Source organism: Mirounga angustirostris, unplaced genomic scaffold, assembly GCF_029215605.1.
Source record: "Mirounga angustirostris isolate CCGP_5_RB_7025 unplaced genomic scaffold, mMirAng1.0.hap1 SCAF_9, whole genome shotgun sequence".
NCBI classification, from domain to species: Eukaryota; Metazoa; Chordata; class Mammalia; order Carnivora; family Phocidae; genus Mirounga; species Mirounga angustirostris.
Window position 1 is genome coordinate 8880061 of NW_026991717.1, and position 24529 is coordinate 8904589.

The 24529-nt window shown below is 40.4% G+C and overlaps 2 protein-coding genes across 2 annotated transcripts in view; both read right to left on the reverse strand.

Moving 5' to 3' along the window:
- The window catches only part of AGBL1 (AGBL carboxypeptidase 1), an 805329-nt gene that overhangs the window by 97063 nt on the left and 683737 nt on the right, over positions 1-24529 (reverse strand). The window lies entirely within an intron of this gene.
- Positions 12545-15851, reverse strand: LOC123860901 (CWF19-like protein 2). Its single transcript, XM_045899440.3, is given in 2 exon segments — positions 12545-14133; positions 14135-15851. Coding segments are annotated over 2 exon segments (2691 nt in total). The 5' UTR covers positions 15724-15851; the 3' UTR covers positions 12545-13031.

Genomic DNA, 24529 nt, shown 5'->3' on the forward strand with positions numbered 1-24529 from the left:
AAGAGAGAGAGGGGCAGAAGGTATAATGCAGCAAATTATAATAGAGAACTTCCCTAATTTGGGGAAGGAAACAGGCATCAAAATCCAGGAAGCACAGAGAACCCCTCTCAAAATCAATAAAAATAGGTCAACACCCCGACATCTAATAGTAAAACTTACGAGTCTCAGAGACAAAGAGAAAATCCTGAAAGCAGCTCAGGAGAAGAGATATGTAACCTACAAGGGTAGAAACATTAGATTGGCAACAGACCTATCCACAGAGACCTGGCAGGCCAGAAAGGACTGGCAGGATATATTCAGAGCACTAAATGAGAAAAATATGCAGACAAGAATACTCTATCCAGCTAGGCTGTCATTGAAAATAGAAGGAGAGATAAAAAGCTTCCAGGACAAACAAAAACTAAAGGAATTTGTAAACACAAAACCAGCCCTACAAGAAATCTTGAAAGGGGTCCTCTAAGCAAAGAGAGACCCTAAAAGCAACATAGACCAGAAAGGAACACAGACAATATACGATAACAGTCACCTTACAGGCAATACAATGGCACTAAATTCCTATCTTTCAATAGTTACCCTGAATGTAAATGGGCTCAATGCCCCAATCAAAAGACACAGGCTATCAGATTGGATTAAAAAACAAGACCCATCGATATGCTGTCTGCAAGAGACTCATTTTAGACCCAAAGACACCCCCAGATTGAAAGTGAGGGGGTGGAAAACCATTTACCATGCTAATGGACACCAAAAGAAAGCTGGGGTGGCAATCCTTATATCAGACAAATTAGATTTTAAACCAAAGACTGTAATAAGAGATGAGGAAGGAAATTATATCCTACTTAAAGGGTCTATCCAACAAGAAGATCTAACAATTGTAAATATCTATGCCCCTAACATGGGAGCAGCCAATTATATAAGGCAATTAATAACAAAAGCAAAGAAACACATCGACAACAATACAATAATACTGGGGGACTTTAACACCCCCCTCACTGAAATGGACAGATCATCTAAGCAAAAGATCAACAAGGAAATAAAGACTTTAAATGACACACTGGACCAAATGGACTTCACAGACATATTCAGAACATTCCATCCCAAAGCAACGGAATACACGTTCTTCTCTAGTGCCCATGGAACATTCTCCAGAATAGATCACATCCTAGGTCATAAATCAGGTCTCAACTGGTACCTAAAGATTGGGATCATTCCCTGCCTATTTTCAGACCACAATGCTTTGAACCTAGAACTCAATCACAAGAGGAAAGTCGGAAGGAACTCAAATACATGGAGGCTAAAGAGCATCCTACTGAAGAATGAATGGGTCAATCAGGAAATTAAAGAAGAATTAAAAAAATACATGGAAACCAATGAAAATGAAAACACAACTATACAAAATCTTTGGGATGCAGCAAAGGCAGTCCTAAGAGGAAAGTATATAGCAATACAAGCCTTTCTCAGAAACAGGAAAGGTCTCAAGTACACAACCTAACCCTACACCTAAAGGAGCTGGAGAAAGAACAGCAAATAAAGCCTAAACCCAGCAGGAGAAGAGAAATCATAAAGATCAGAGCAGAAATCAATGAAATAGAAACTAAAAGAACAGTAGAACAGATCACCGAAACTAGGAGCTGGTTCTTTGAAAGAATTAACAAGATTGATAAACCCCTGGCCAGACTGATCAAAAAGAGAAGAGAAATGACCCAAATCAACAAAATCATGAATGAAAGAGGAGAGATCACAACCAACACCAAAGAAATACAAACAATTATAAGAACATATTATGAGCAACTCTATGCCAGCAAATTAGATAACCTGGAAGAAATGGAGGCATTCCTAGAGATGTATCAACTACCAAAACTGAACCAGGATGAAATAGAAAACCTGAACAGACCTATAACCACTAAGGAAATTGAAGCAGTCATCAAAAATCTCCCAAAAAACAAAAGCCCAGGGCCAGATGGCTTCCCAGGGGATTTCTACCAAACATTTCAAGAAGCACTAATACCTATTCTTCTGAAACTGTTCCAAAAAATAGAAATGGAAGGAAAACTTCCAAACTCATTTTATGAGGCCAGCATCACCTTGATCCCCAAACCAGACAAAGACCCCATCAAAAAGGAGAATTACAGACCAATATCCTGATGAACATGGATGCAAAAATTCTCACCAAAATACTAGCCAATAGGATCCAACAGTACATTAAAAGGATTATTCACTACGACCACGTGGGATTTATCCCTGGGCTGCCAGGTTGGTTCAACATCAGCATATCAATCAATGTGATACAATACATTAACAAAAGAAAGAACAAGAATCATATGATCCTCTCAATAGATGCGGAAAAAGCTTTTGACAAAGTACAGCATCCTTTCTTGATCAAAACTCTTCAGAGTATAGGCATAGAGGGTACATACCTCAATATCATAAAAGCCATCTATGAAAAACCCACAGCGAATATCATTCTCAATGGGGAAAAACTGAGAGCTGTCCCCCTAAGGTCAGGAACGCGGCAGGGATGTCCACTATCACCACTGCTATTTAACATAGTATTGGAAGTCCTAACCACAGCAATCAGACAACAAAAAGAAATCAAAGGCATCCAAATCGGCAAAGAAGAAGTCAAACTCTCACTCTTTGCAGATGATAGGATACTTTATGTGGAAAACCCAAAAGACTCCACCCCAAAACTGCTAGAACTCATACAGGAATTCAGTCAAGTGGCAGGATATAAAATCAATGCACAGAAGTCAGTGGCATTCCTATACACCAACAACAAGACAGAAGAAAGAGAAATTAAGGAGTCGATCCCAGAAAAGCAAAGCTGGCGGCATCACAATTCCGGACTTCCAGATCTATTACAAAGCTGTCATCATCAAGACAGCATGGTACTGGCACAAGAACAGACACATAGATCAATGGAACAGAATAGAGAGCCCAGAAATGGACCCTCAACTCTATGGTCAACTCATCTTTGACAAAGCAGGAAAGAATATCCAATGGAAAAAAGACAGCCTCTTCAACAAATGGTGTTGGGAAAATTGGATAGCCACATGCAGAAGAATGAACCTGGACCATTTCCTTACACCACACACAAAAATAGATTCCAAATGGTTGAAAGACCTCAATGTGAGACAGGAGTCCATCAAAATCCTAAGGGAGAACACAGGCAGCGACCTCTTCGACCTCAGCTGAAGCAACTTCTTCCTAGAAACATCGCCAAAGGCAAGGGAAGCAAGGGCCAAAATGAACTATTGGGACTTCATCAAGATAAAAAGCTTTTGCAAAGCAAAGGAAACAGTCAAGAAAACCAAAAGACAACTGACAGAATGGGAGAAGATAGTTGCAAATGACATATCAGATAAAGGGCTAGTATCCAAAATCTATAAAGGACTCATCAAACTCAACACCCAAAAAACAAAGAATCCAATCAAGAAATGGGCAGAAGACATGAACAGACATTTTTCCAAAGAAGACATCCAAATGGCCAACAGACACATGAAAAAGTGCTCGATATCGCTCAGCATCAGGGAAATCCAAATCAAAACCTCAATGAGATACCACCTCACACCAGTCAGAATGGCTAAAATGAACAAGTCAGGAAACAACAGATGTTGGCGGGTATGTGGAGAAAGGGGAACCCTCCTACACTGTTGGTGGGAATGCAAGCTGGTGCAGCCACTCTGGAAAACAGTATGGAGGTTCCTCAAAAAGTTGAAAATAGAGCTACCATATGATCCAGCAATTGCACTAGTGGGTATTTACCCCAAAGATACAAAAGTAGGGATCCGAAAGGGTACGTGCATCCCGATGTTTATAGCAGCAATGTCCACAATAGCCAAACTGTGGAAAGAGCCAAGATGTCCATTGACAGATGAATGGATAAAGAAGAGGTGGTATATATATATACAATGGAATATTATGCAGCCATCAAAAGGAATGAGATCTTGCCATTTGCAACGATGTGGATGGAACTGGAGGGTATTATGTTGAGCGAAATAAGTCAAACAGAGAAAGACATGTATCATATGATCTCACTGATATGAGGAATTCTTAATCGCAGGAAACAAACTGAGGGTTGCTGGAGTGGGGGGTGGGGTGGGAGAGATGGGGTGACTGGGTGATAGACACTAGGGAGGGTATGTGCTCTGGTAAGCGCTGTGAATTGTGCAAGACTTGAATCTCAGATCTGTACCTCTGAAACAAATAATGCAATATATGATAAGAAAAAAAAAAAAAGAAGAAGAAGAAGGTAGCAGGAGGGGAAGAATGAAGCGGGGGAAATCGGAGGGGTAGCCGAACCATGAGAGACGGTGGACTCTGAAAAACAAACTGAGGGTTCTAGAGGGGAGGGGGGTGGGAGGATGGCTTAGCCTGGTGGTGGGTATTGAGGAGGGCACATTCTGCATGGAGCACTGGGTGTTATGCACAAACAATGAATCATGGAACACTACATCTAAAACTAATGATGTAATGTATGGGGATTAACATAAGAATAAAAAAAAATTCTGATCCTGTTATTAACCAGTTCCGTGTTTGTGAACTCAACTTCACAATGGTAAATTAAGCTGCTTACCTGCAGTTGTATTCTGTGATAATTAACATGTGATATACATAAAGCTTGTCACAAAACATTCACTCAACAGATGCCTGTCTTCTTCCCCGGTCTCTACTAGTGAATGACTCCCTTTGGAAATTATGGTGATTCTTTTCACTCTCTTAATACTTATAATTAATTTTAAATATATACAATTACATAAAAATTCACAGCGCTGAATTTTCGGTCCCTTCCCCTTGTCTAAGCCCCTTTGTCTTCCAGCCCACAGCTAGTATTGCTTTCTTCAAAGGAGGTTTCTTTTTTCTTTTTTCTTTTTTTTAAGATTTTATTTATTTATTTGACAGAGAGAGACACAGCGAGAGAGGGAACACAAGCAGGGGGTAGTGGGAGAAGGAGAAGCAGGCTTCCCCGGAGCAGGGAGCCTGATATGGGGCTCGATCCCAGGAGCCAGGGATCATGACCTGAGCCGAAGGCAGACGCTTAAGGACTGAGCCACCCAGGCGCCCCTCAAAGGAGGTTTCTTTAATGTCTCTTTCCTTGAGATGTCCTCAACAAACTACTGAGTGGCAAACTTGTTATAAACACTAGACCATTCTCTCTTTCCCTATGACAGCATTCCTCAACCATAGCACCACTGACATGTGGGGGCAGACAAATTTGTTGTGGGGACTGTCCTGTGCATTGGCAGATGCTTAGGAGCCACCCCTGATCTCTCCTCACTAGATGCCAGTAGCATCACCCTCCCTCCCTGGCTGTGACAACCCTTAATGCTCCTTCATATTGTCAAATGTCTCTCGGAGGGCACAATCACCCCTGAGTAAGAACCACTGCACTATGCCCTTCCCAGTCTCTTTCGCTCAAGACTCTTAGGATAAACTTGCTCCTTACCAAAAAGCAGAAGGAATTTACCATATTGGTTAGAAAATTCCAAATAGCCAAAAGATCAGGGAAAACTCAAAGGAGAGAGGCCAATGACCTGACACAATTCAAATGGATCACCCATGAGATGCCAGAGTTGCCTCTAATCTTTTCCGAAATGAAGCAGGATATACATATATCTCAGTGCTGCATATGATGTTTCTTATGTTAAACAAATCTAAGTTCCTCCCCATGGTATTGTCCCTTCATTTGACTGGGGTTTCCTACAAAACAAAGACAAAAGAAAATTCACTTCCCTAGGAAAACATTCCCTGATTTTGGATTAACAGGTAACGACAATCCTCGTAAGTGGTCGAGTACTGTGTTAAGTTCCTTACATATCTTATATCATCAAAACCTTACAATAGCCCTAAGTGCTTTATGATATCATTTTATAGATGAAGCAATTGGAGCACAGAAAGCTTAAGGAAAAAGTGCAAAGTAACCTAATTAGTAAGTGACTGAGACACAATTTAAACCCAGGTCTATCTGACCACGTATGCTTATATTTATCCCTCACCTTTCCTTTATGTGTGATAGTTCCATGAATTATATTTATTAAATCATCATTTATTAAATGGTTGAGATGATCTGTTTATTTATCTGTCCCTCCCATTAGATGAGTGCCTTGAAGCCAGGAACAATATATGTATATCCCCAGTTGCTACTTTATTTTTATTTTTTAATTTTTTTAATTTAATTTTATTATGTTATGTTAGTCACCATACAGTACATCATTAATTTTTGATGCTACTTTAGATAAAGAAACTGAATTGTTTGATTTGCTTTCATGTGCTAAGTTGACATATTTAAATGCTAAGTATATGTTAGGCTTAAGAAACATGGTTCTACTTTGTGATGTAAGGAAGAGATGCGATAGAGGTGCGTCTGAGCTTGGACATTTGCCTACCGCAAGCACATCAAGCAAGAGATGTTTGCTGTGGTCCCGCCAAGTGCCAGGCTCTGTGCTAAGAACTGGGGTACACTGGCGAATTAGTAGACACAACTCTGTCACCACAAGTTTCTATTTATTGAACATTAAAAGATTTGAAAAAAAAAAGATTTGAAAAACTCAGAAGACTCTGATTGATTTGAGAGTGGGAATAGTAGTCCCAAGTCTAAAAAAAATAGAGCTGGTGAGTTTAATATGATAAAACAAGTGCTGCCCATTGGTTCTGTCTATAGAACCATTCATGGAGACTCATAAACTTAGGATCCCTTCTTCACCACAAAAAAGTACTGGACAAATTTGAATCCCTCTACTATCATCAAAAATGTTTTTAGGATTTATTCCCACTGTCTAGAGAGTTGTTTAATCTCCAAAGGAAATAAAGTTTAATTCTTCCAAACCTTAATAGCATCCATGAGCTGTTGGCTGAGCTTAAACATTTCTCATCCTTAATGTAAACTGACCAGGTTTCAAGTTCCATTCCTTCAAGTGTCTAGGATTCCAGGTTCCTCTCGGCTTTCTCCAGAGGGTACATGTAATAACAACAGCAGTGCTCTTTGTGCTTATTGGTTCTTGCTCCCTCCCCCCCTTTCTCACCACCCCCAGCATACTTCAAGTGCTTTAATCATAAATCTATCAAATCTTCATGTAACATGTATCGGTAGAGACTTTAAATCCCTGCTGTGATAGGGAGACCTTCAAGATGCAGGCTAAAAATAATCTAGCTAGATAAACAGATACATAGAGAGATAGGTACAGATATACGTATAGGTCAGAAGACGTTCTCAGCGATGTAGCATCTTCCATTATGAGAGTTTTCGAAGAAGGGACTATCTTACAAAGGAAAATAAAGCATGATGTAATGTGCATGGGGACTAGCATCTGTAAGCAGATCAAATAAACTCAAAGTGGCTCATCATGCAGCGACACAGTGGCAGATAGCAGATTCAGAAAAGCAGGGCATGTGTTAATTTGTGAGGGTTATGATAGGCTTTTGTATATGGTTTTATAAATAAAGGGAAAGGCTAAATGGGTGGAAGGTAAGAAGAAACACACTTAGTTCTTTTCTGTTTCTCCACAACATTTTTCCAAGCAAGAGCTTTGTCCCCAGATAGAATTTAGAAAAGAAACTCAGGAGAACCAAGAGAACCTTGATGGTTGTTGCTCCAGGAGGAAGCGATCTTTGAGGCTGAGTGACCTCAGGGTCACCTGAGGGGTGAACGTGAGGGGTACTTTGAGGATGGGTCCCAAAAAGGCATCACACATGGAAGCTCTAGCTTCGTTTTGTTTTGTCTGAAAGCGAGCGTATACCAGGAGACCTTGATTTCATACTCAGTAACCCTTGGCTGGGGAAATTTGCTTTAAAAAAGGTTCCCCAATGCTTATCTTCAGTTGGTATTTTACTTATCTGACCCCATGAAATTTCACCTGCTAGAACCTAATTCAGCAACTGCTGCTTCTGATGAAGAAAGAAAAAAGATATTGTCCTCAAATCAGGTGATTCATTTCTCTCCTTCTGGCCAATCTTCCTCCCTCCATTCCCTTATATTCCACTTCTCTCTTTGTAAGTGACCTTCTTTTTTACAATCAGCCAGGTAACTGTAGAGCAAACATTTTCAGATAGGGTAGATGACATGCCAAAAGTGTTCTGAAACGAACTTGCCAGATGGTGGTTGCTAGCATATGGCTCCTGCTTGAACCAGGCACAGCTTGCCAAATTCAATTTTTTAAATTATGTCTCACTTTAAAAAAAAAATCCCCCCAAAACATAAGAGGCCAGTTTCCTCAGCCAAACTTTGAAATGAGGTAGGTAGAGTGAGGATGGTGTCATTGGAAATAACAGGAGGTGGAGTGTCAAATACCAAATAGGCTTATGGAAGGAATGTACTTGGGTTCCAGATTGCAGCTTTCTCTCTGTCCTAGAAGCTCTGGAGGGACATGTTGACCCCATCTAATTGCTTGTCTTCCAGAGTTTCTCTTTGCAAGGATATAGAAAGGATAGAAAGATAAAATAAACTTAAAACTCCTTGATTCAAATGGTACATCAGTAAACTTAAAAGTCTCTTTACATGGTTGCAAACATTTTGTAGTTCTGCGGTATATTTTTTTTGCCACCTAACGTCCATAAAAATGTCCCCAAAGAATATGTGCCTATTAATTGCCATGATCCACGACAAAAACAATAATATCCTATGAAATGACATCATTTCAATTATTTCATGGTGGTGCAGGTGTTTGCTAAAGAGAAAGTGTTCATTAGACATAAATTAGTAAACAAGCATGATATTGGCTCCAATATTCCGAGAAGTGAGAATAATGAAAAACTACTTAATGTTCTCAAAAGAAATCTGCTATTTTGAGAAGCCTATATTCCTGAATGTATTAAGCTGCATTATACCTGTGTAATTATGTGGATATTTTTCTGTTCATCACTGGAACCTTAATTTTCTGATCCAAACACTGCCAGTTACATGGTAATTAATCTTTGAACTTTTTGATGACTTCAAGTATTATTAAGCAGTAATCTGCAGAACCATTTCATTACAAGGTAATAATTAGTTTTATATGCAATTCCCTAGCACTTTTCAGCTAAGAATTTCAAAATGGCTTATAGATCAAGATGAAGATGTTGGGGTTTCATTTCCTCGTCCAAAGTCAACAAAAAATAGAAGTGAAGGTCAGAGTACTTATTCCATTTCCGCAACTGCCTGGAGCCTGCAGGATTCCCCTAGAGCAAGAATTCTAGAATTTAGCCAATTGAATCACAACATTGGAGGCCATTTTTTTTTTTTTAACTCTGATGAGCTACTCTGAAAAGAAGAAAGAGTATTAAGAAATCAGTGTTTGTAGATGACTGAGTACATGAGTTATCATGATTTAGAGAAGACAGTGTTACTTTTTGTGCCAATACTTAAGTCTAGATTAATCTCTTAATACCCACCCCTTTTGCCTACCCTTCAGACTGGTCATTTCTATGTGCTCATACATTTTTTAAAAAGATTTTATTTATTTATTTGAGAGAGAGAAAGAGAGAAAGCATGAGCAGGTGGAGGGGCAGAGGGAGCAGCAGACTCCCCACTGAGCAGGGAGCACGACACCCTAACATGACACCCTAACACGGGCTTGATCCCAGGACCCCAGGATCATGACCTGAGTCGAAGGAAGATACTTAACCGACTGAGCCACTCAGGTGTCCCAGTGCTCATGCATTTTTGAAGATATCAGAGATAGGTTTATTTAATATGGGGGCGGGCTGTCTAAGGACTTCTGCCCATAGTAAGAGGCCCTTGAAAGTTCTAATTACATTCAGATGCAAACAAAAGGGATCAGGGATGACATTCAAACCAGATAGAACTCTGAATCGACAGCCTGGCTACTATCCAGAGGCTGAGTGCTAGTAAAACACTGCAGTATAAAAGAAAGATGTTCCTAAAAGCAAGACTTGCTTTGGGTAAATATGTATTTATTTAACTTTTGCTCAGGGTCCCAAACAAAGATTGCCAAGCGAATGAGCTTCTTCCCCAACTCCTCATAATTCCTCAAAGTCTCCCTGTTCAAGGAGTTTCACTTAAAACAATAATAATAAAAAGAATAAACAACAAGCAAGAACCACCAACAACAACCACCGAATATCTCCTACCTGTTGTTTCATCCAATTCCCCAATAAGTAGGAGATCCTAAGCTCCTCAACCCGGTGATCTAAGGGCATACCTTGGATATCTAGACATACTACCTACCATATATGTGGTGTAAACAGGACAAGTTAAGTTGTCTACCCTACAGTTTTCCAAAGGCTAAACTGGATAAATAACATTTATCTCATATGGTTGTTATGGGACTAAAGTATGGCATGCAAAAAGTCTAACTTCTTTTAGTTAGTTGGTAACCAATCTTAGTTACAAAGGAAAGCAGGAGCCTCTTGATTCAAATTTCTACGAATGTCCAGGGATTGAAAATACTCCTGGGATAAAAAAAAAGGCTGTTTCAGCCTCCCAGGGAATTTGTTTATGCATTCTTTAAAATGAAATTGTGGTTTTACAGACATTATAGATGGATTCACTGAACTCTCTTCCAATGCCCTCGTGGCACGCATTCCGGTTTACTAAAATGTTGGTAAGCAAAAGTCTAAATTTCCCAGCCTCCCTTGCAGTCAGGCTTCCTGGGGTATTCTGTCTGCCACCAAGCCAACACTCTTACTCAGGACTTTGAAGGCAGAAGGAGTTATGGTGAGGCAGTGGCGATCTGGCCCTTTAAGCAAGTGTGTGGTTGAGGGCATTGTTGTTAGGAGGAGTTTGATTTTGTGGTTGGCAGTCTAATGGCTACTGAAGGAATGTAGTGACGGCCCCAGGATTTCAGTTGGAACATTTGCACTGAGTGGCTGGACATTTCTCCTGGCTGCATTGCTTATGGCTGAGTAGCACCCAAGCTTAGTTACGTGAATCTCCAAGAAATTCTATGTAATAGCAATTGCCTCTAATGGAATCTCCTTCTGCTTAAACAAAAACTTTGACTGATATATTAGCAGAATATAATTTGATAACAAGGTCATATCCAAAAAAGAAGCTTTGCCTCACATCCAATGGGCCACCTTCTTTCCATTACAGGTTGGTCCAGATTTTGTCCTGATCCATCTTGCTGATGATCTGTCCCATCCCTCTGCTTAAATATGATGGGAAGCTTGTCACATCTCTTAAAATGCATCTGTACTCGTGTATGTGTGTGTGTGTGTTCCCTGCAGACACTCTGCCACAGAAGTATTTAAACAGGGCCTCTATGTCCTGACCCATCTCAATTGTGATTAGTTGGAAGGCTCACGCCGTAACATGAGATGGTGGAGCCAAAGGAGAGATCAATAGGGAGGGAGCTATCAGCAATTAGCAACTGCCTGGTGCATTTTTTATTCATCAGAGTGGGCAGGTTGAGATGCCTACAGGATAACAGGTCTCTTGCATGAGAAAGACAAATGAGGAAAAGAAAGAAGAGACAGTTCTGCTACTTTTTTGAAATGACTCTGCTTTTCCATTCTATTCATAAAGCTTCAAGGCACCCAGCCTCCTGCGCGCCATGCATTGTGGGATGTACAAAACAACCTGCCAGCCCACTGATAGTAAGAGCTGGTGTGTGAGGACCTCCAACATGCCAGTGTCACCGAGGCCTTTACCATGTGGCAATGCAGTCTTTGGGGAGTCATCCAGAAAATATCACTTAATGAGACCTGCTATGTATCAGGCCCTTGGCCAGGCACCTGGCAATCCTGTAAGGTAAGGTTATTATGTGTACTTCACGGATGAAGAAATTCAGAGTAGCTGAGTGACTTCCCTACAAGTGCACAGCCAGAACTTGGGATTTTCTGATTTCCAGAGTCCGTGTTCTATATCACTGCTTCTCAGGGAGTATCACAGCTAACTCAGCCCTGCACAATTCACTTTCATTGACACTGGGAGTTACACGTCAGAGTGAGAAAGCACTAGAGGGCCCTTCCCTCCTGAACCATAAAACAGGGTTCTAAAACCTCCCTCCGTATGGGGCCAAATAGTAAATATTTTAAGCTTTGTGGGTCATAGAGTCTCTGATGCAACTACTCAACTCAGCCTTGTAGCACAGGAGGACCTTAAGCAACTTGTAAATCAATGTGTGTGGCTATGTTCCAATAAAACTTTATTTACAAAACAAAAACAGTTAGAGGACTGGATTTTGCCCTTGAGCTCTAAAACCAAACAAAGCCTTTCAGTGTTATGTGAGCTGCTAAATGGCATGAACCAGAATGGCTTTAAAGCTCTGAAGCCATAGCTAAATTTTTGGTCATTTTTAAAGATTCTTGTCATGCCTTAGTTACGAGTTGCAGGTGGTCAGAGTCACTTTGGCCAGTGATACATGAGAGGCAAGCAATACTGTTTTCATCTTCAACCCCTGCCCTCAGTTGATGTCGAAGGATAGATTGAGACCACCTACTTCGGGTTTCGGAGAATTCACTAGTGAGCTTGTGGGGCTTAGAGGTGATCCTTTATGACAGACATGAAAGGACAGAGTGCATTACGTTCAAAGTCTGATGACATTTACTTTTCTTTTTTTTTTTTTTCATTTAATTCTTTATTATTCTTGGGACATTCTTTTTCCTTTGATAAAAAGAAGAGCAGTGACTACCGGTAGAAAATAAAGAGCCTTTCTATAAAATGCTATGAAAAGATATTTCAATTATTACTGAAAATGCCAATTCAGTTTAAAATATTCAAGAGAAGCCAGACAATAGTCTTCACAATCTTGAAGCAGACCCACTTCCCTCTGAACCAACGATCTGCTGTACCTCCCAGATAATCCTTCAGAAAAGTCTTTCCACATCTTAAACTGCATAGCTGAAAACACCAAGACATGGGTACAGAACGGGAATGTGAGTGGGCCCCCCCCGTTTCTGGTCTTGCTCCCCAGTTACTACAAAGCAGTCGCAGGACAAGGTGGGACAGGAAAAGCGATCCAGTGATGCCCGGGTGTCTGAGACCCAGAGCGGGACTTTCTCTCCCTCTGGCCTGAGGGTCAGTGGTCTAGTCAGACACAATGGAAGTAAAACTGAAAGGAATCTGAAGAAGAAATTTAAAAAATGAAACGTATGACTCAACATTTTTTACTTTTGGTGAAGTCGAATGGTTTCCACCACTGAGCAAACTGCAGGGCTTTCTTCCTCTGATCCTCAAAGCTTTCCCGGATCCCTTTCCTCCAGAGTCTTGGTTCTATATCCAGCATCCCACCAATGATTTCCTTTCCAAAGTAATGAGGGAATTTGTGTTGATATTCAATGACATGGGCAAACCCTCCTTGGAGGTCAAAATCCACAGCAAAGTAAGGTAAGCCTCTGGGTACAGATTTTCTGATATCTTTTGAAGAGAGATCAATCAATTTCTTGTTCATGGACCATTCTTCATCAGATTCCATTATGACTTTCTTAAAATAGATGGGAGCCATCTCACCCACTTCCTTTGGGAGAGGGATGCACTCATAAACCATATGACAATGCTTCTTCATGCCCGTGTGTGTTTCTAAAAAGATGCAGTCCAGTCCTTTATCTTCAAACATCTTTACCAATGATTTTTGGAACATCTGAATTTCCTCCCAGATGTCTTCATCCAGTAAGGTGGCCGCTCTGTGGTGCTGCAAAGGTACTATCAGGCAGTGCCCCTCAGTGAGAGATCGGAAGTTGGGTAAACATAAATAAACCTTAACACCTATGGCAACAATGAGGTGCTTGGGAAACTGAGAGCTGTCCAAACAATACAGACATCTTTCCATTTGTGCAGCCAGACTCTGGTGCTCGGCAATTGCTTTCCTCCACTGGTTCTCTTCCTCTTCACCAGAACATTCTTTCTCAGCTGCTTTGGAGACAAACAGGTCATCAAGAGTGTAATAGTCTCCATCTGTTTTTCCCATAAACTTAGATGCCATCCTCATAAAAAGTTTGTTTTGATTTTCTGCTGTCCCCATCTTTTCATTCTTAACTAAATCATTTAGGCTGAGATTATCATCATCATGAAAGTATCTAACCCTTTCTTTTTCTTCATGGGTTGAAGCCCCTGTTAAACACACCATCTGTCTCTTCCTTCTTCCTCCTTTACATTCCAGAGATTTTCCTGGTGTATGCACAGGCCACACTCTTCCAGACTGATCTGTTCTGACGAGGATCACTTCTTGGTCTTCATTCCCTACCCCAGATTCTTTTGAGGATATCTGTTCCTTTGAATTTATTTGCCTTTTCAAGTTGAGCTTTAAGTCATTCCGCTAATTCCATATTTCCCATCATCTCTGCCTTGATAATCCTGGCTCCCAGTTTATTCTTCTCATCAACACTCAAGATGTGGATGGAATCATCCTCAGGACCACCTCCGGCAAATGGAGACTTTGTGTCCTGTAGATGCTCTTTCTTCAGAGAGTCATCTCTCAGGCTTTCATCTTGTGATTTTTCTCTCACATCTTCTGAAATGTGCCCAGAGTCCACATCACCCCTAGTTTCTAATGATCTTCGATATGAACATTTCCTGTCTCCTTCTCTTCCGTTGGATCGGCTCCACGATGAAGAACTTTCTTCACTGTTTTCTGTGGGTTTTCGAAAACCATAACGCACAGAATCCTGAGCAACCAATGCTGAAGATGAACTAGAAGGTTCAAAATTTCTGCCCTTGCTACGAAATGACAGTTCTTCATCATCAGAGGGTCTTAAAAATTTAGGTTTCAAATTTCCAAGAGAAGAAAAGTCTTGATTTTGCCTTGGATTGGATTGTCTTCTACAGGTTTCTAAAGACCCAAACCTATTATATTTTTCATCACCACTAGACTTATCTTTATTGATGGTGTTTGTAGTATCTGTTGAACTGTATCTATCCCTTAAATTTTTATTATATTTTACCAAGTCTGATTTTCTACTTTCTTGACTACTTTGTGCTTTATCTGAGTATGCTGGTTTCCTCCACCGTTCTCATTTATAATCTTCTTTTGTGGATGCAGTTTTTTCAGCTTCTTCTAATTTTGACTGAAATACTTCCAATGACCCGTATCTTTCAGCCACAATGTCTTCAAAATTTCTATTCTGTTTCTCAGCTTGTTCCTTCATTCTTTGGTAAGACTTCCTCAACCAGCTTAAGCCACCATCTTCTACTACTGAAACTTTGGTAAGTGATGACACGTTACAGTCTTCTGACGGAAGATCTGTCCCACCATCTTTCCAGTATGGATTCAATTCTCTCTCCAGCAGTCTGGACTGTTCCAGGGCTTGGGTTTTCTCTTGCTCTATTTTCCTCATAGCCTCCTTCTCAGCTTTGGGTGATGATAAGGACACAGTTTTAACAGACATAAAATCAACCATCATCCACTCATCTCTCTGAATAACTGGGTTGTCTTCTCTTTCTGAATTTTCACCTTTCACTTTCCAGGCCTTTTCTCTGCCAGGAATCTGCGATGGGACAGCCTCAACCCACTTGTCTTCAGAGCTTGATGAACTATCTGTTGACTCATTGCTTTTTTCATACTTCTATTTCCTACTCTTTTTTTTCTTCTCTTTCTTTACTTTTTTTGAGTGTTTATCTTTTTTCTTCTTTTTCTTCAGAGAGTGTTCCTGTGAGAACTGTTCAATTCGTTCATTCACATCAGGTAGCATCCATGTATCCTCACCCCGAAGTCATTTAAGTTCTTTACACCTTTCTTCCTTTTCAAAATTGGCTTTAGCCTGGCACAACACCTCAGCCCTGGCAATCCTGGTCTGTTCTTTTTGTTCTTTGATACTCCTCTCATTTTCAAATCTACCACTGGTAGCCGCCATTGTTGTTGTTGTAAAACTGACATTTACTTTTCTGACAGACCAAATGGTCTGGTCCAGCAGTTGCTTTTTTGTATGACCTTGGGCAAATCATTTCATTCTTCTAAGCCTGAGTATGTGCATCTTGACTTGAAGGTAAGAAAACCAATGGGTGCCTCATAGGCTTGATGTAAAAATTGAGTTGTTGAACACATATGCATGGGCCTGAGTGAAAGTTAGACACATGACACTTCCATAAGAATGTGAAGCTGAAGGCCATTATCTTCAGCAAAGTAGTCTATTGCTTCCTTCCTGTATGCCAGCAAGCTTCCCTTTGGGCTGTAAGACCAAGAAGCAAGCAGGTTGCTTACCAGTCTGGTGCCTGTGTTGGGGGTGCATGGAGGGAGACAGTGCCCTTCTGATGGGAAGGAAGTTTGAGCTCCTGAACATCACACTGGAGCTCAATCTCCAACAAGCACTTGCAGAGTCATGCTCTCCAGCCCAGGTAATGGGAGCCCCGGGGAATGTTCAGGAAGCCTTTATTTCAAGGATGAGCATTTCTGAGTGCTCCACAAAATTCCAGTCCTGGTCCTAAAGCCCAGAAGATTTCATAAAAGATTGGCTGTCAGATATCACAACAGGGCTCAGCCAATCAACCTTCTTCCACACAACGATTTATCTTCCCCCCATTTCTCCTTCTTACCACCCAGGGATCCTGGCAAGAGCAGGTAGTCAATGGGAATTGATGATCTGACAATTAAAGCTGAAGATTCCAATTGTGGCTGAAGTGCCCGAGCTGGACCCTGCAGCTGTCAGAACTATGGAGACGAAATTTCAAATTTTGATAGCCATCTCCTCTAGCTGACCTTTAGCAGATGGCCCTCAGCACTAGGTCCTGAAGCTGATTAGCTGATTGTCCCTGGAGTTTGGAATCTACCATTTTTCCTCCTTTGGCAATTTTCTTGCTTTTTAGCAGATACTGGTCCCCAGGTGGCCCTCTAATTAGGAATGCTCTGTGATGTGATGACCCAGATTACCATGTCCACTTTGGGACTCTCTCTACAAAACTAGCTATTCAACTGTCTGTGCACAGCTCTGTATTCAGGATTGAAAGACTAGTGCTACCTCCTCTCATGTACACTGGGGATGAGCAAAATAGTTTCTGCTACATGGAAAATCCACAGGAATATATCCAAAGGCTGTCCTGTTTCAGAAAATCATGGAATACAGGGTTGGGGAAAGAGCACCAATGTGGAAGTAGGAAACTTGAGACCCCACATGCTTTTTTTTTTTTTTTTTCCTCCACTGAGGTAAGATTCACATAACACAAAATTCACCATTTTAACCACTTCAAAGTATACAATTAAGTGGCTTTTAGTACATTCACAGTGTTGTGCAATCATTAACACCATCTAATTCCAGGACATCACCCAGAAAGAAGCCCCATTAAGCAGTCACCCCCACCCCTTCCCCCCTTCCTCAGGGAAACCTGGCAACCACTCATCTGCTTTCTGTCTCTATTGACTTGCCTATTTCAGACATTTAATAAAAATGGAATCTTACAAGATGTGGTCTTTTGTAACTGACTTCTTTCTTTTCTTTTTGTTTTTTTGAGTGAAGAATTCAAAGTTTATTATAATTGGTATTTCTAAGTAGGCTTCCCAGTAATTTAAAAAAAAAAAAAAACATACAAAGATGAAGCTGCAAATCTCTTTTTAGGCAGAACAATGAGATTTTATTAATTTGTGTGGTTGTTATAACAAAGTTTAATTAATTTTCTGGTTGAATAATCTTTGGGAAACAATCTGACTTCTTTCACTTATCATAATGTGTTTAAGGTTTACTCCTGTTGTTGTAGCACATATCAGTCTTTTACTACTCATTATGGCGGAATAATATTCCATTGTGTGAATATACTATGGTTTGTTTATCCATTCATCAGCTGATGAGCAATTGGGTTGTTTTCTCTGTTTGGCTATTGTGAACAGTACTGCTATGACCATTCATGTACAAGTTTTTGTTTGGACATTTGTCTTTAATTCTTTAGGCATATGTCTAGTACAATTGCTGTGTCATATGGTGATTTTATGTTTAACAGTTTTTGGTTTTTTTTTAAGATTTTATTTCTTTGACAGAGCGAGAGAACACAAGTAGGCAGAGTGGCAGGCAGAGAGAGAGGGAGAAGCAGGCTCCCCGCTGAGCAGGGAGCCCAATGCGGGGCTCGATCCCAGGACCCTGGGATCACGACCTGAGCCGAAGACAGACACTTAACTGACTGAGCCACCAAGGTGCCCCTATGTTTAACAGTTTTAAGGAAACAGCAAACTTCTTTCTACAGTGGTACACCAGTTTACATTCATACCAACAATTTCTCCATAACTTCACCAATACTTGTGACTTATGGTGTTTTTGATTATAGGCATCCCCCTGGGTATAAAATGGTATCTCACTGTAGGTTTTATTTGAATTTCTCTGATGACTAATGACTCTGAGCATCTTTTTCTCTACTTGTTGGCCATTTGTATATCTTTGGAGATATGTCTAGTCATGTCCTTTGCCCATTTTTTAAATTGGATTGTCTTTTTGGTGTTCGGTTGTTATATATTCTGGATACTAGCCCATTATCAGATACATGGTAGGAAAATATTTTCTCCCATTCTGTAGGTTGTCTTTTTACTTCCTAGATAGTGTCTTTTAATGCAGAACAGCTTTTAATTTTGATAAAGTCTAATTTATCTATTTTTCCTTTTGTCATTTGTACTTTTGGTGTCATATTTAAGAAACCATTGCCAAATCTGAGATCATGGAGATTTACATCTGTGCTTTCTTCTAGGACTTTTATAAGTCTAGCTCTTGCATTTAGGTCTATGATCCATTTCACGCTAATTTTTTTATGATGTGAGGTAGGGATCCAATTTCATTTTTTTGCATGTGGGTATCTACTTGTCCCAACATCATTTCCTGAAAAAATTAGTCTTTGCCCACTGAATGGGTTTGGCAGCCTTGTTGAAAATCAGTTGACTATAGATGTATGGGTTTATATCTGGACTTTCAATTCTATCCCATTGATCTATAGGTCTACTCTTTTGCCAGTCCCCCCAATGCTCTTTTAGTCAACTTAATCCATTCTGCATCTCAGATTTCTCATATGTATGTATGTTTCAAGGAGGCAGATGCATGAATAACATTCTACAGTGCTTCCCTAATTCCCAGAATAAATGTTTTATTATGAACATTTTATTACTATTAAAAATCAAGAATGGTAAATTCTATAAACTATCTTCAATCCTTGTGGATAGAATTTAATAAAAACTTTTAAGTACGGATACTGTCAGTTTTTGTGGGGCATGAAATGACACAAAAGTGAAAATACCTCTGTAGTTTTAAGATACATAAGAAATGGGGCTGGTTTGGCAATAGAAGGGATGAATATCCACATTTTTGTTGATAACATTACTAAGAATCATAATGTATAGAATTGTTGAATCACTATATTGTATACCTAAAACTAATATAACACTGTATGTTAATTATACTGGAATTAAAATTAATACACCAAGAATCATGGAAATACATCTTTGACTTTCTAAATTTCTGTCTTATGATCTCTGGATGTTGTTACATTTTATGAGAATTATTGCAAAGATCTAGGCCTGACAAATCTAGGCATGGTAGGTAATGATTACAAAGCCTGTTTAGCTGCTTTATTCTTTCCAATAAATTTCTTCATAATCTGGACCCATATTATACACATAATTCGTGGTGCTCCCATCAGACACCTTATCAGCCACTCCTTGATAGCCCCCGCTCCTTGACCCAACACTGAACAAACCATGTTCATACCTGGCTTGGCATCCTCATTCATATTATTTCCCCAACCCTCTGGACAATTTTCAATCCAGAATAATGCTTCCCAAATTCTAGCCAATGGACAGGTTACATCAGAATCACCTGGGTACTCACTGATAATAAAGAGTATTCCAAAATCTACTCAGATCAATCAAACTAGAATATGAAAAGGGGAAAGGGACTTGGAGAGGAAAAGAAGTAAACAAAACACTCTGTAATTCTGATGCTGAGCAAAGGTAAAGGCTCTACTGGTGTCCTATTCAGGAGGCAGGTGATAAATGTAGCTATTACTCAAAGTTAGAGCCGGATTGTTTCAGAATAGGTGTGGGCATTGGAGTTAGAAGTCAAATCACACAGATGAATGGATAAAGAAGATGTGGTATATATACACAATGGAATATTATGCAACCATCAAAAGGAATGAGATCTTGCCATTTGCAACGACGTGGATGGAACTGGAGGGTATTATGTTGAGCGAAATAAGTCAAAAAGAGAAAGACATGTATCATATGATCTCACTGATATGAGGAATTCTTAATCGCAGGAAACAAACTGAGGGTTGCTGGAGTGGGGGGTGGGGTGGAAGGGATGGGGTGACTGGGTGATAGACACTGGGGAGGGTATGTGCTCTGGTAAGCGCTGTGAATTGTGCAAGACTGTTGAATCTCAGATCTGTACCTCTGAAACAAATAATGCAATATATGTTAAGAAAAAAAAAGAAGAAGGTAGCAGGAGGGGAAGAATGAAGCAGGGGAAATCGGAGGGGTCGACGAACCATGAGAGACGATCGACTCTGAAAAACAAACTGAGGGTTCTGGGGGGGAGGGGGGTGGGAGGATGGGTTGGCCTGGTGGTGGGTATTGAGGAGGGCACGTTCTGCATGGAGCACTGGGTGTTATGCACAAACAATGAATCATGGAACACTACATCTAAAACTAATGATGTAATGTATGGGGATTAACATAAGAATAAAAAAAAAAGATACAAAAAAAAAAAAAAAAGAAGTCGAGTCACAGATTGTTAGCCGTATAAAATCAGGTATGGATTGAGGCAAATAATTGTGTTCAGTAGGTATGAAACTAGGAAAGAAAGTTTTGGAATCCAGCTAATATTTTTGCAAAAACCAGAGGAAAGGGGTGCCTGGGTGGCTCAGTCTGTTAAGTGTCTGCCTTCGGGTCAGGTCATGATCCCAGGGTACCGGGCTCGAGTCCCACAGCGGGCTCCCTGCGCAGCAGAGAGCCTGTTTCTCCCTCTCCCTCTGTCACTCCCACTGCTTGTGCTCTCTCTCTCTCTCTCTGTCAAATAAATAAATAAAATCTTTTTTAAAAATCAGAGGAAAAACACAATGACTGCTGACTTGATTAAAGACTTAGGTGAGAAATGGAGGTACCCAAGAGATCTTTGGTGACAGCAGTTCTGTGGGAAAGCAGTACAAAGGCAGAAAACATTTCTCATTCAAAGTTCCACCTGATTTTACTCTTCTAAATAATACTGCCTTGAAAAAAGCCAAGACCATTGCTTTCAGCCTTCCTGCCCAAGAACACAGGCTAGCGTTCACTGAGCCACCACTGTGGGAGAAGTGTTTAGCATGAATTATGTACTTTGATTCTCAAAGTAATTATATGAACTAAGACCATCCCTAACTTAAAAAAATGTGAAAGTTAGGGATTTTAAATACTTACTCAAAGTAATAAAAAAAATAATAAAGGGAAGGACTGAGATTCATATACTCTCCACATCTGGTGCTAACCCATTCAGAAATTTTAGCTTCAGCCTTGTCAGGACCCCATCTTCAGACCTCAGTGGCTCACTAAAGTGATATCCAGTCAAATCGCAGCAGACAGGAGAGGTTCACCGTCAGCAGAAGGTCATTTCATGTTCATGTGTTTTCCAGACCACGGTTTAAGATCTCAGACTAAAGGCTGGGTCTTTATATAGTTCCAAATAGTCCCCATACTCCAGTGCTACTCTCTCAATGATTACTGATCATCTGCAAATTCCGATAAAGATTGACCTTCCTCCTTCTTATCACCCTGCAGCACGGATTATTTGGTTATTTTATTGATGGATTTTGCAACCTACCCATTCCGTCTTTGTTTAGCATTTGGACTTATTACAACTTCTTTCATGAAATTGCTTCCTGTAGGTTACGGAAGCCATGCAGTATGTTAAGGGAGCTGCTACTACATGGAACAGTTACACATTTCCCAAGTGCTTGTTGAATTAAATTGAAGGCATATTAGATCTTTATAACAGGAGAGACTTTTAGCCACATCAGATGAAGAGGGAGCAATCACGGGAGCAGACTATAAATTCCTAGGCTCTGTTGCTGATTCCATGCTGCCTTCCCTTATTGCTATTTTAATGGAAACCATTTCCCACAGCCATACAATAAGAAATAACAGGATTCCCCCCCCCCAAAAAAAGAGTCCAAATGATCATCTCTTATGACTCAATATTCTAGAAATAAGGCTTAAGTTGCAAGTTTGCCCCAGGGCACTGGCTTATTGGCCCCACAGCTGTCCACCAAGCCCTGAGACAGCCTTAGAGGACAAAGACTGCAGAAATGCAGTCTTTGCAAAATAAAGCTCACAATCTGTATGTATATGTGTGTCTCCCTTTCTGTTCTGCTGGTGAAATCAATACAACACATGAGCTCCTTCCCTGAGGTTGCCAGAGTCACCCAAATGCCTTGATGGGGTAACATCTATAGTATCTTCATTCTGGAGAAACACAGTGCTGTCCCCCCATGAAATGTAGGTGAGCTTTGTGATTAGGAAATGATTGCCAAGTGCAAAATGCAGCTCTGGGTACCTTCTTGAGAAGATTGTGCATTCCCTGGGAAGAGAATTAAGGAATGGGAGTGCATTGGTATGTACTGAAAATCACAAAAACAAAACACTCTTTTAAAATAATGCTTAACTTTAAGAAATCTGATAAATGAAGAAGGGAAGAGAATGAAAATCAGGAATGATGGTATGTTTCTGATTAAGAGGTGTGGTGTCTGAGTCTCTCGGTGACTATTTTCATCACTAGAGACTATTCAAATGATTGGAGTCATTTAAGCAGACCTAAGAGCCATAAAGTGATTTGAAAAGACTTTCCAGAGCTAGCTCCTGGGAAGGAAGAGATATCCTATGCCCCCTATCATCAAGCACCATTTAGCAGGTCAAGTGAATATTTCTATTCTTTCAAAAGCAAAGGGTGTTCTCTACAGCTTAGGAAAACTGCTGAAACATGCATGTGTTTAAAACTACCCCTTAGAGTGAGTGATGTTGAGAGCCACTGGGATGGGCACTCTGGAGATTCGGGGGTAGGAGCTGGAGTGCAGTACTGCACAGACCCGAGTCATTGACCAGGAGGTACAATTTAAAGGTTCAAGGCTTGCCCCCGCTCAGCATTCTGAGATGATGAAGCCTGGCCCATTTGTATTCAGCTATTTGTCCCTAGCAATGAGATCATCTAGAAACCTGCATGATATCTCTGGCAAAGAAAATGTCACCTGGCAGCTACTACCAAAGCCAAAGTAGAAGCTTCAGTGATGGGAATTTGGTAGAAACTTGCTTTAGGTGGTCCTTACCTAATCCTCTTACCCCTTGCTAAAAATCAGAATCTGAATTCTGTTACAGTCACATCACTGTGAGAAAAATCTCCGCTGGCCTGATTACTTGATGGCTTTTGTCTAAAGATGGAGCCTATAGAAGTTTCAGGACTCTAGATTAGGAGACACAAGTGTGCAGGCAATTGGGCTGAGCCCAAGCATCAGGAAGAACCACATGCAGTGGTCTGTTGGACTTTGCATCTGACTCTGTAATTACACAGATTAATGGACTTAGATGCTGAAGCTTTGACTTTGCACAGTGTATTTACTCTCCTAATCTCTGTTCATGTTATTTCCTCTAGCTAGAATGTTCTTTAGTTTCCATCCTTCCAAATTCTGCCTGATTGACCTCTGCTTCACAGCCTGCTTTCAATCTCAAAACCCTCCAGCCAACAGATTCCATCTCTCTCTTTTCTGTGATTTCTGTTTATCCCGAAGCCTAAACTCATTCTTACCTGGCAGACTTGCGCTTGACCTTTTCTTTGTGTGGAATATTGTCCTCCAGAAGTCATATAGCCAAGTCCTTCTCATCGGATACATCTCAGTTCAAACACTGGCTCCTCAGAGAGACCTTCTTTGGCCATGCCATCTGTATAGACCCATCCCTCAACACTTGCCACTGTGTTATCCTTTTTAAAATATGTCCAGCGTGCCATTTATCATTGCATGAATTATCTTGCTGATGAACTTTCTAATAATTATTTATTCATGACAGTAACTTTATTTGCTGAGAGCTTATTAGTTATCTCACATCTTTAAGATATGTGCTCCTGGAGTTCTTGTCTCTCTTGTTCACTGCCGTATCCCTTGTCCCCATACAGTAGATGTTCAATAAGTATTTCACACATGAATGAAGAAATCAATGACTCCAATATTATCCTGTCCTCAGCTGTCTTAAGGCTCTTGTCACATCATCATGCAATGGCTTCTTTAGAGCTGGGACCCTCTGACAGTACTGAGAACTCCTGAAGGTCAAAGTCTCTGTCATCTACACACAACTATACACAGTATGTGTACAGCATGAGTAACCTGGTGCACAGGACTGGACAATAAAGTATTAGGACAGAAAAAAAAAAGCATGTGTTCATTGAGCACTGAAAAAAATAACTACTGAGTTACTTATTCTTCCCTTAATTCATATTTGGTTCTGTGATGATGGTGCTGCCTGAGCCCACAGGCAAGAGACCAAAGAAGACATGAAGATTCTTCCAAGGGCTCAGCCTCATGTGAGGGTCAAGAAGAGCCGTTGCCTCAGACTCCATAACTCCTGGATCTGGATCCTGTCCCTCTGACCTAAGTAATCCATTGTTATTTCCTATTCTCACACCTCCTATTTTTCAGGTTAAATGCATGCTTCTTTCTTCTCTTACTTGATCTTTT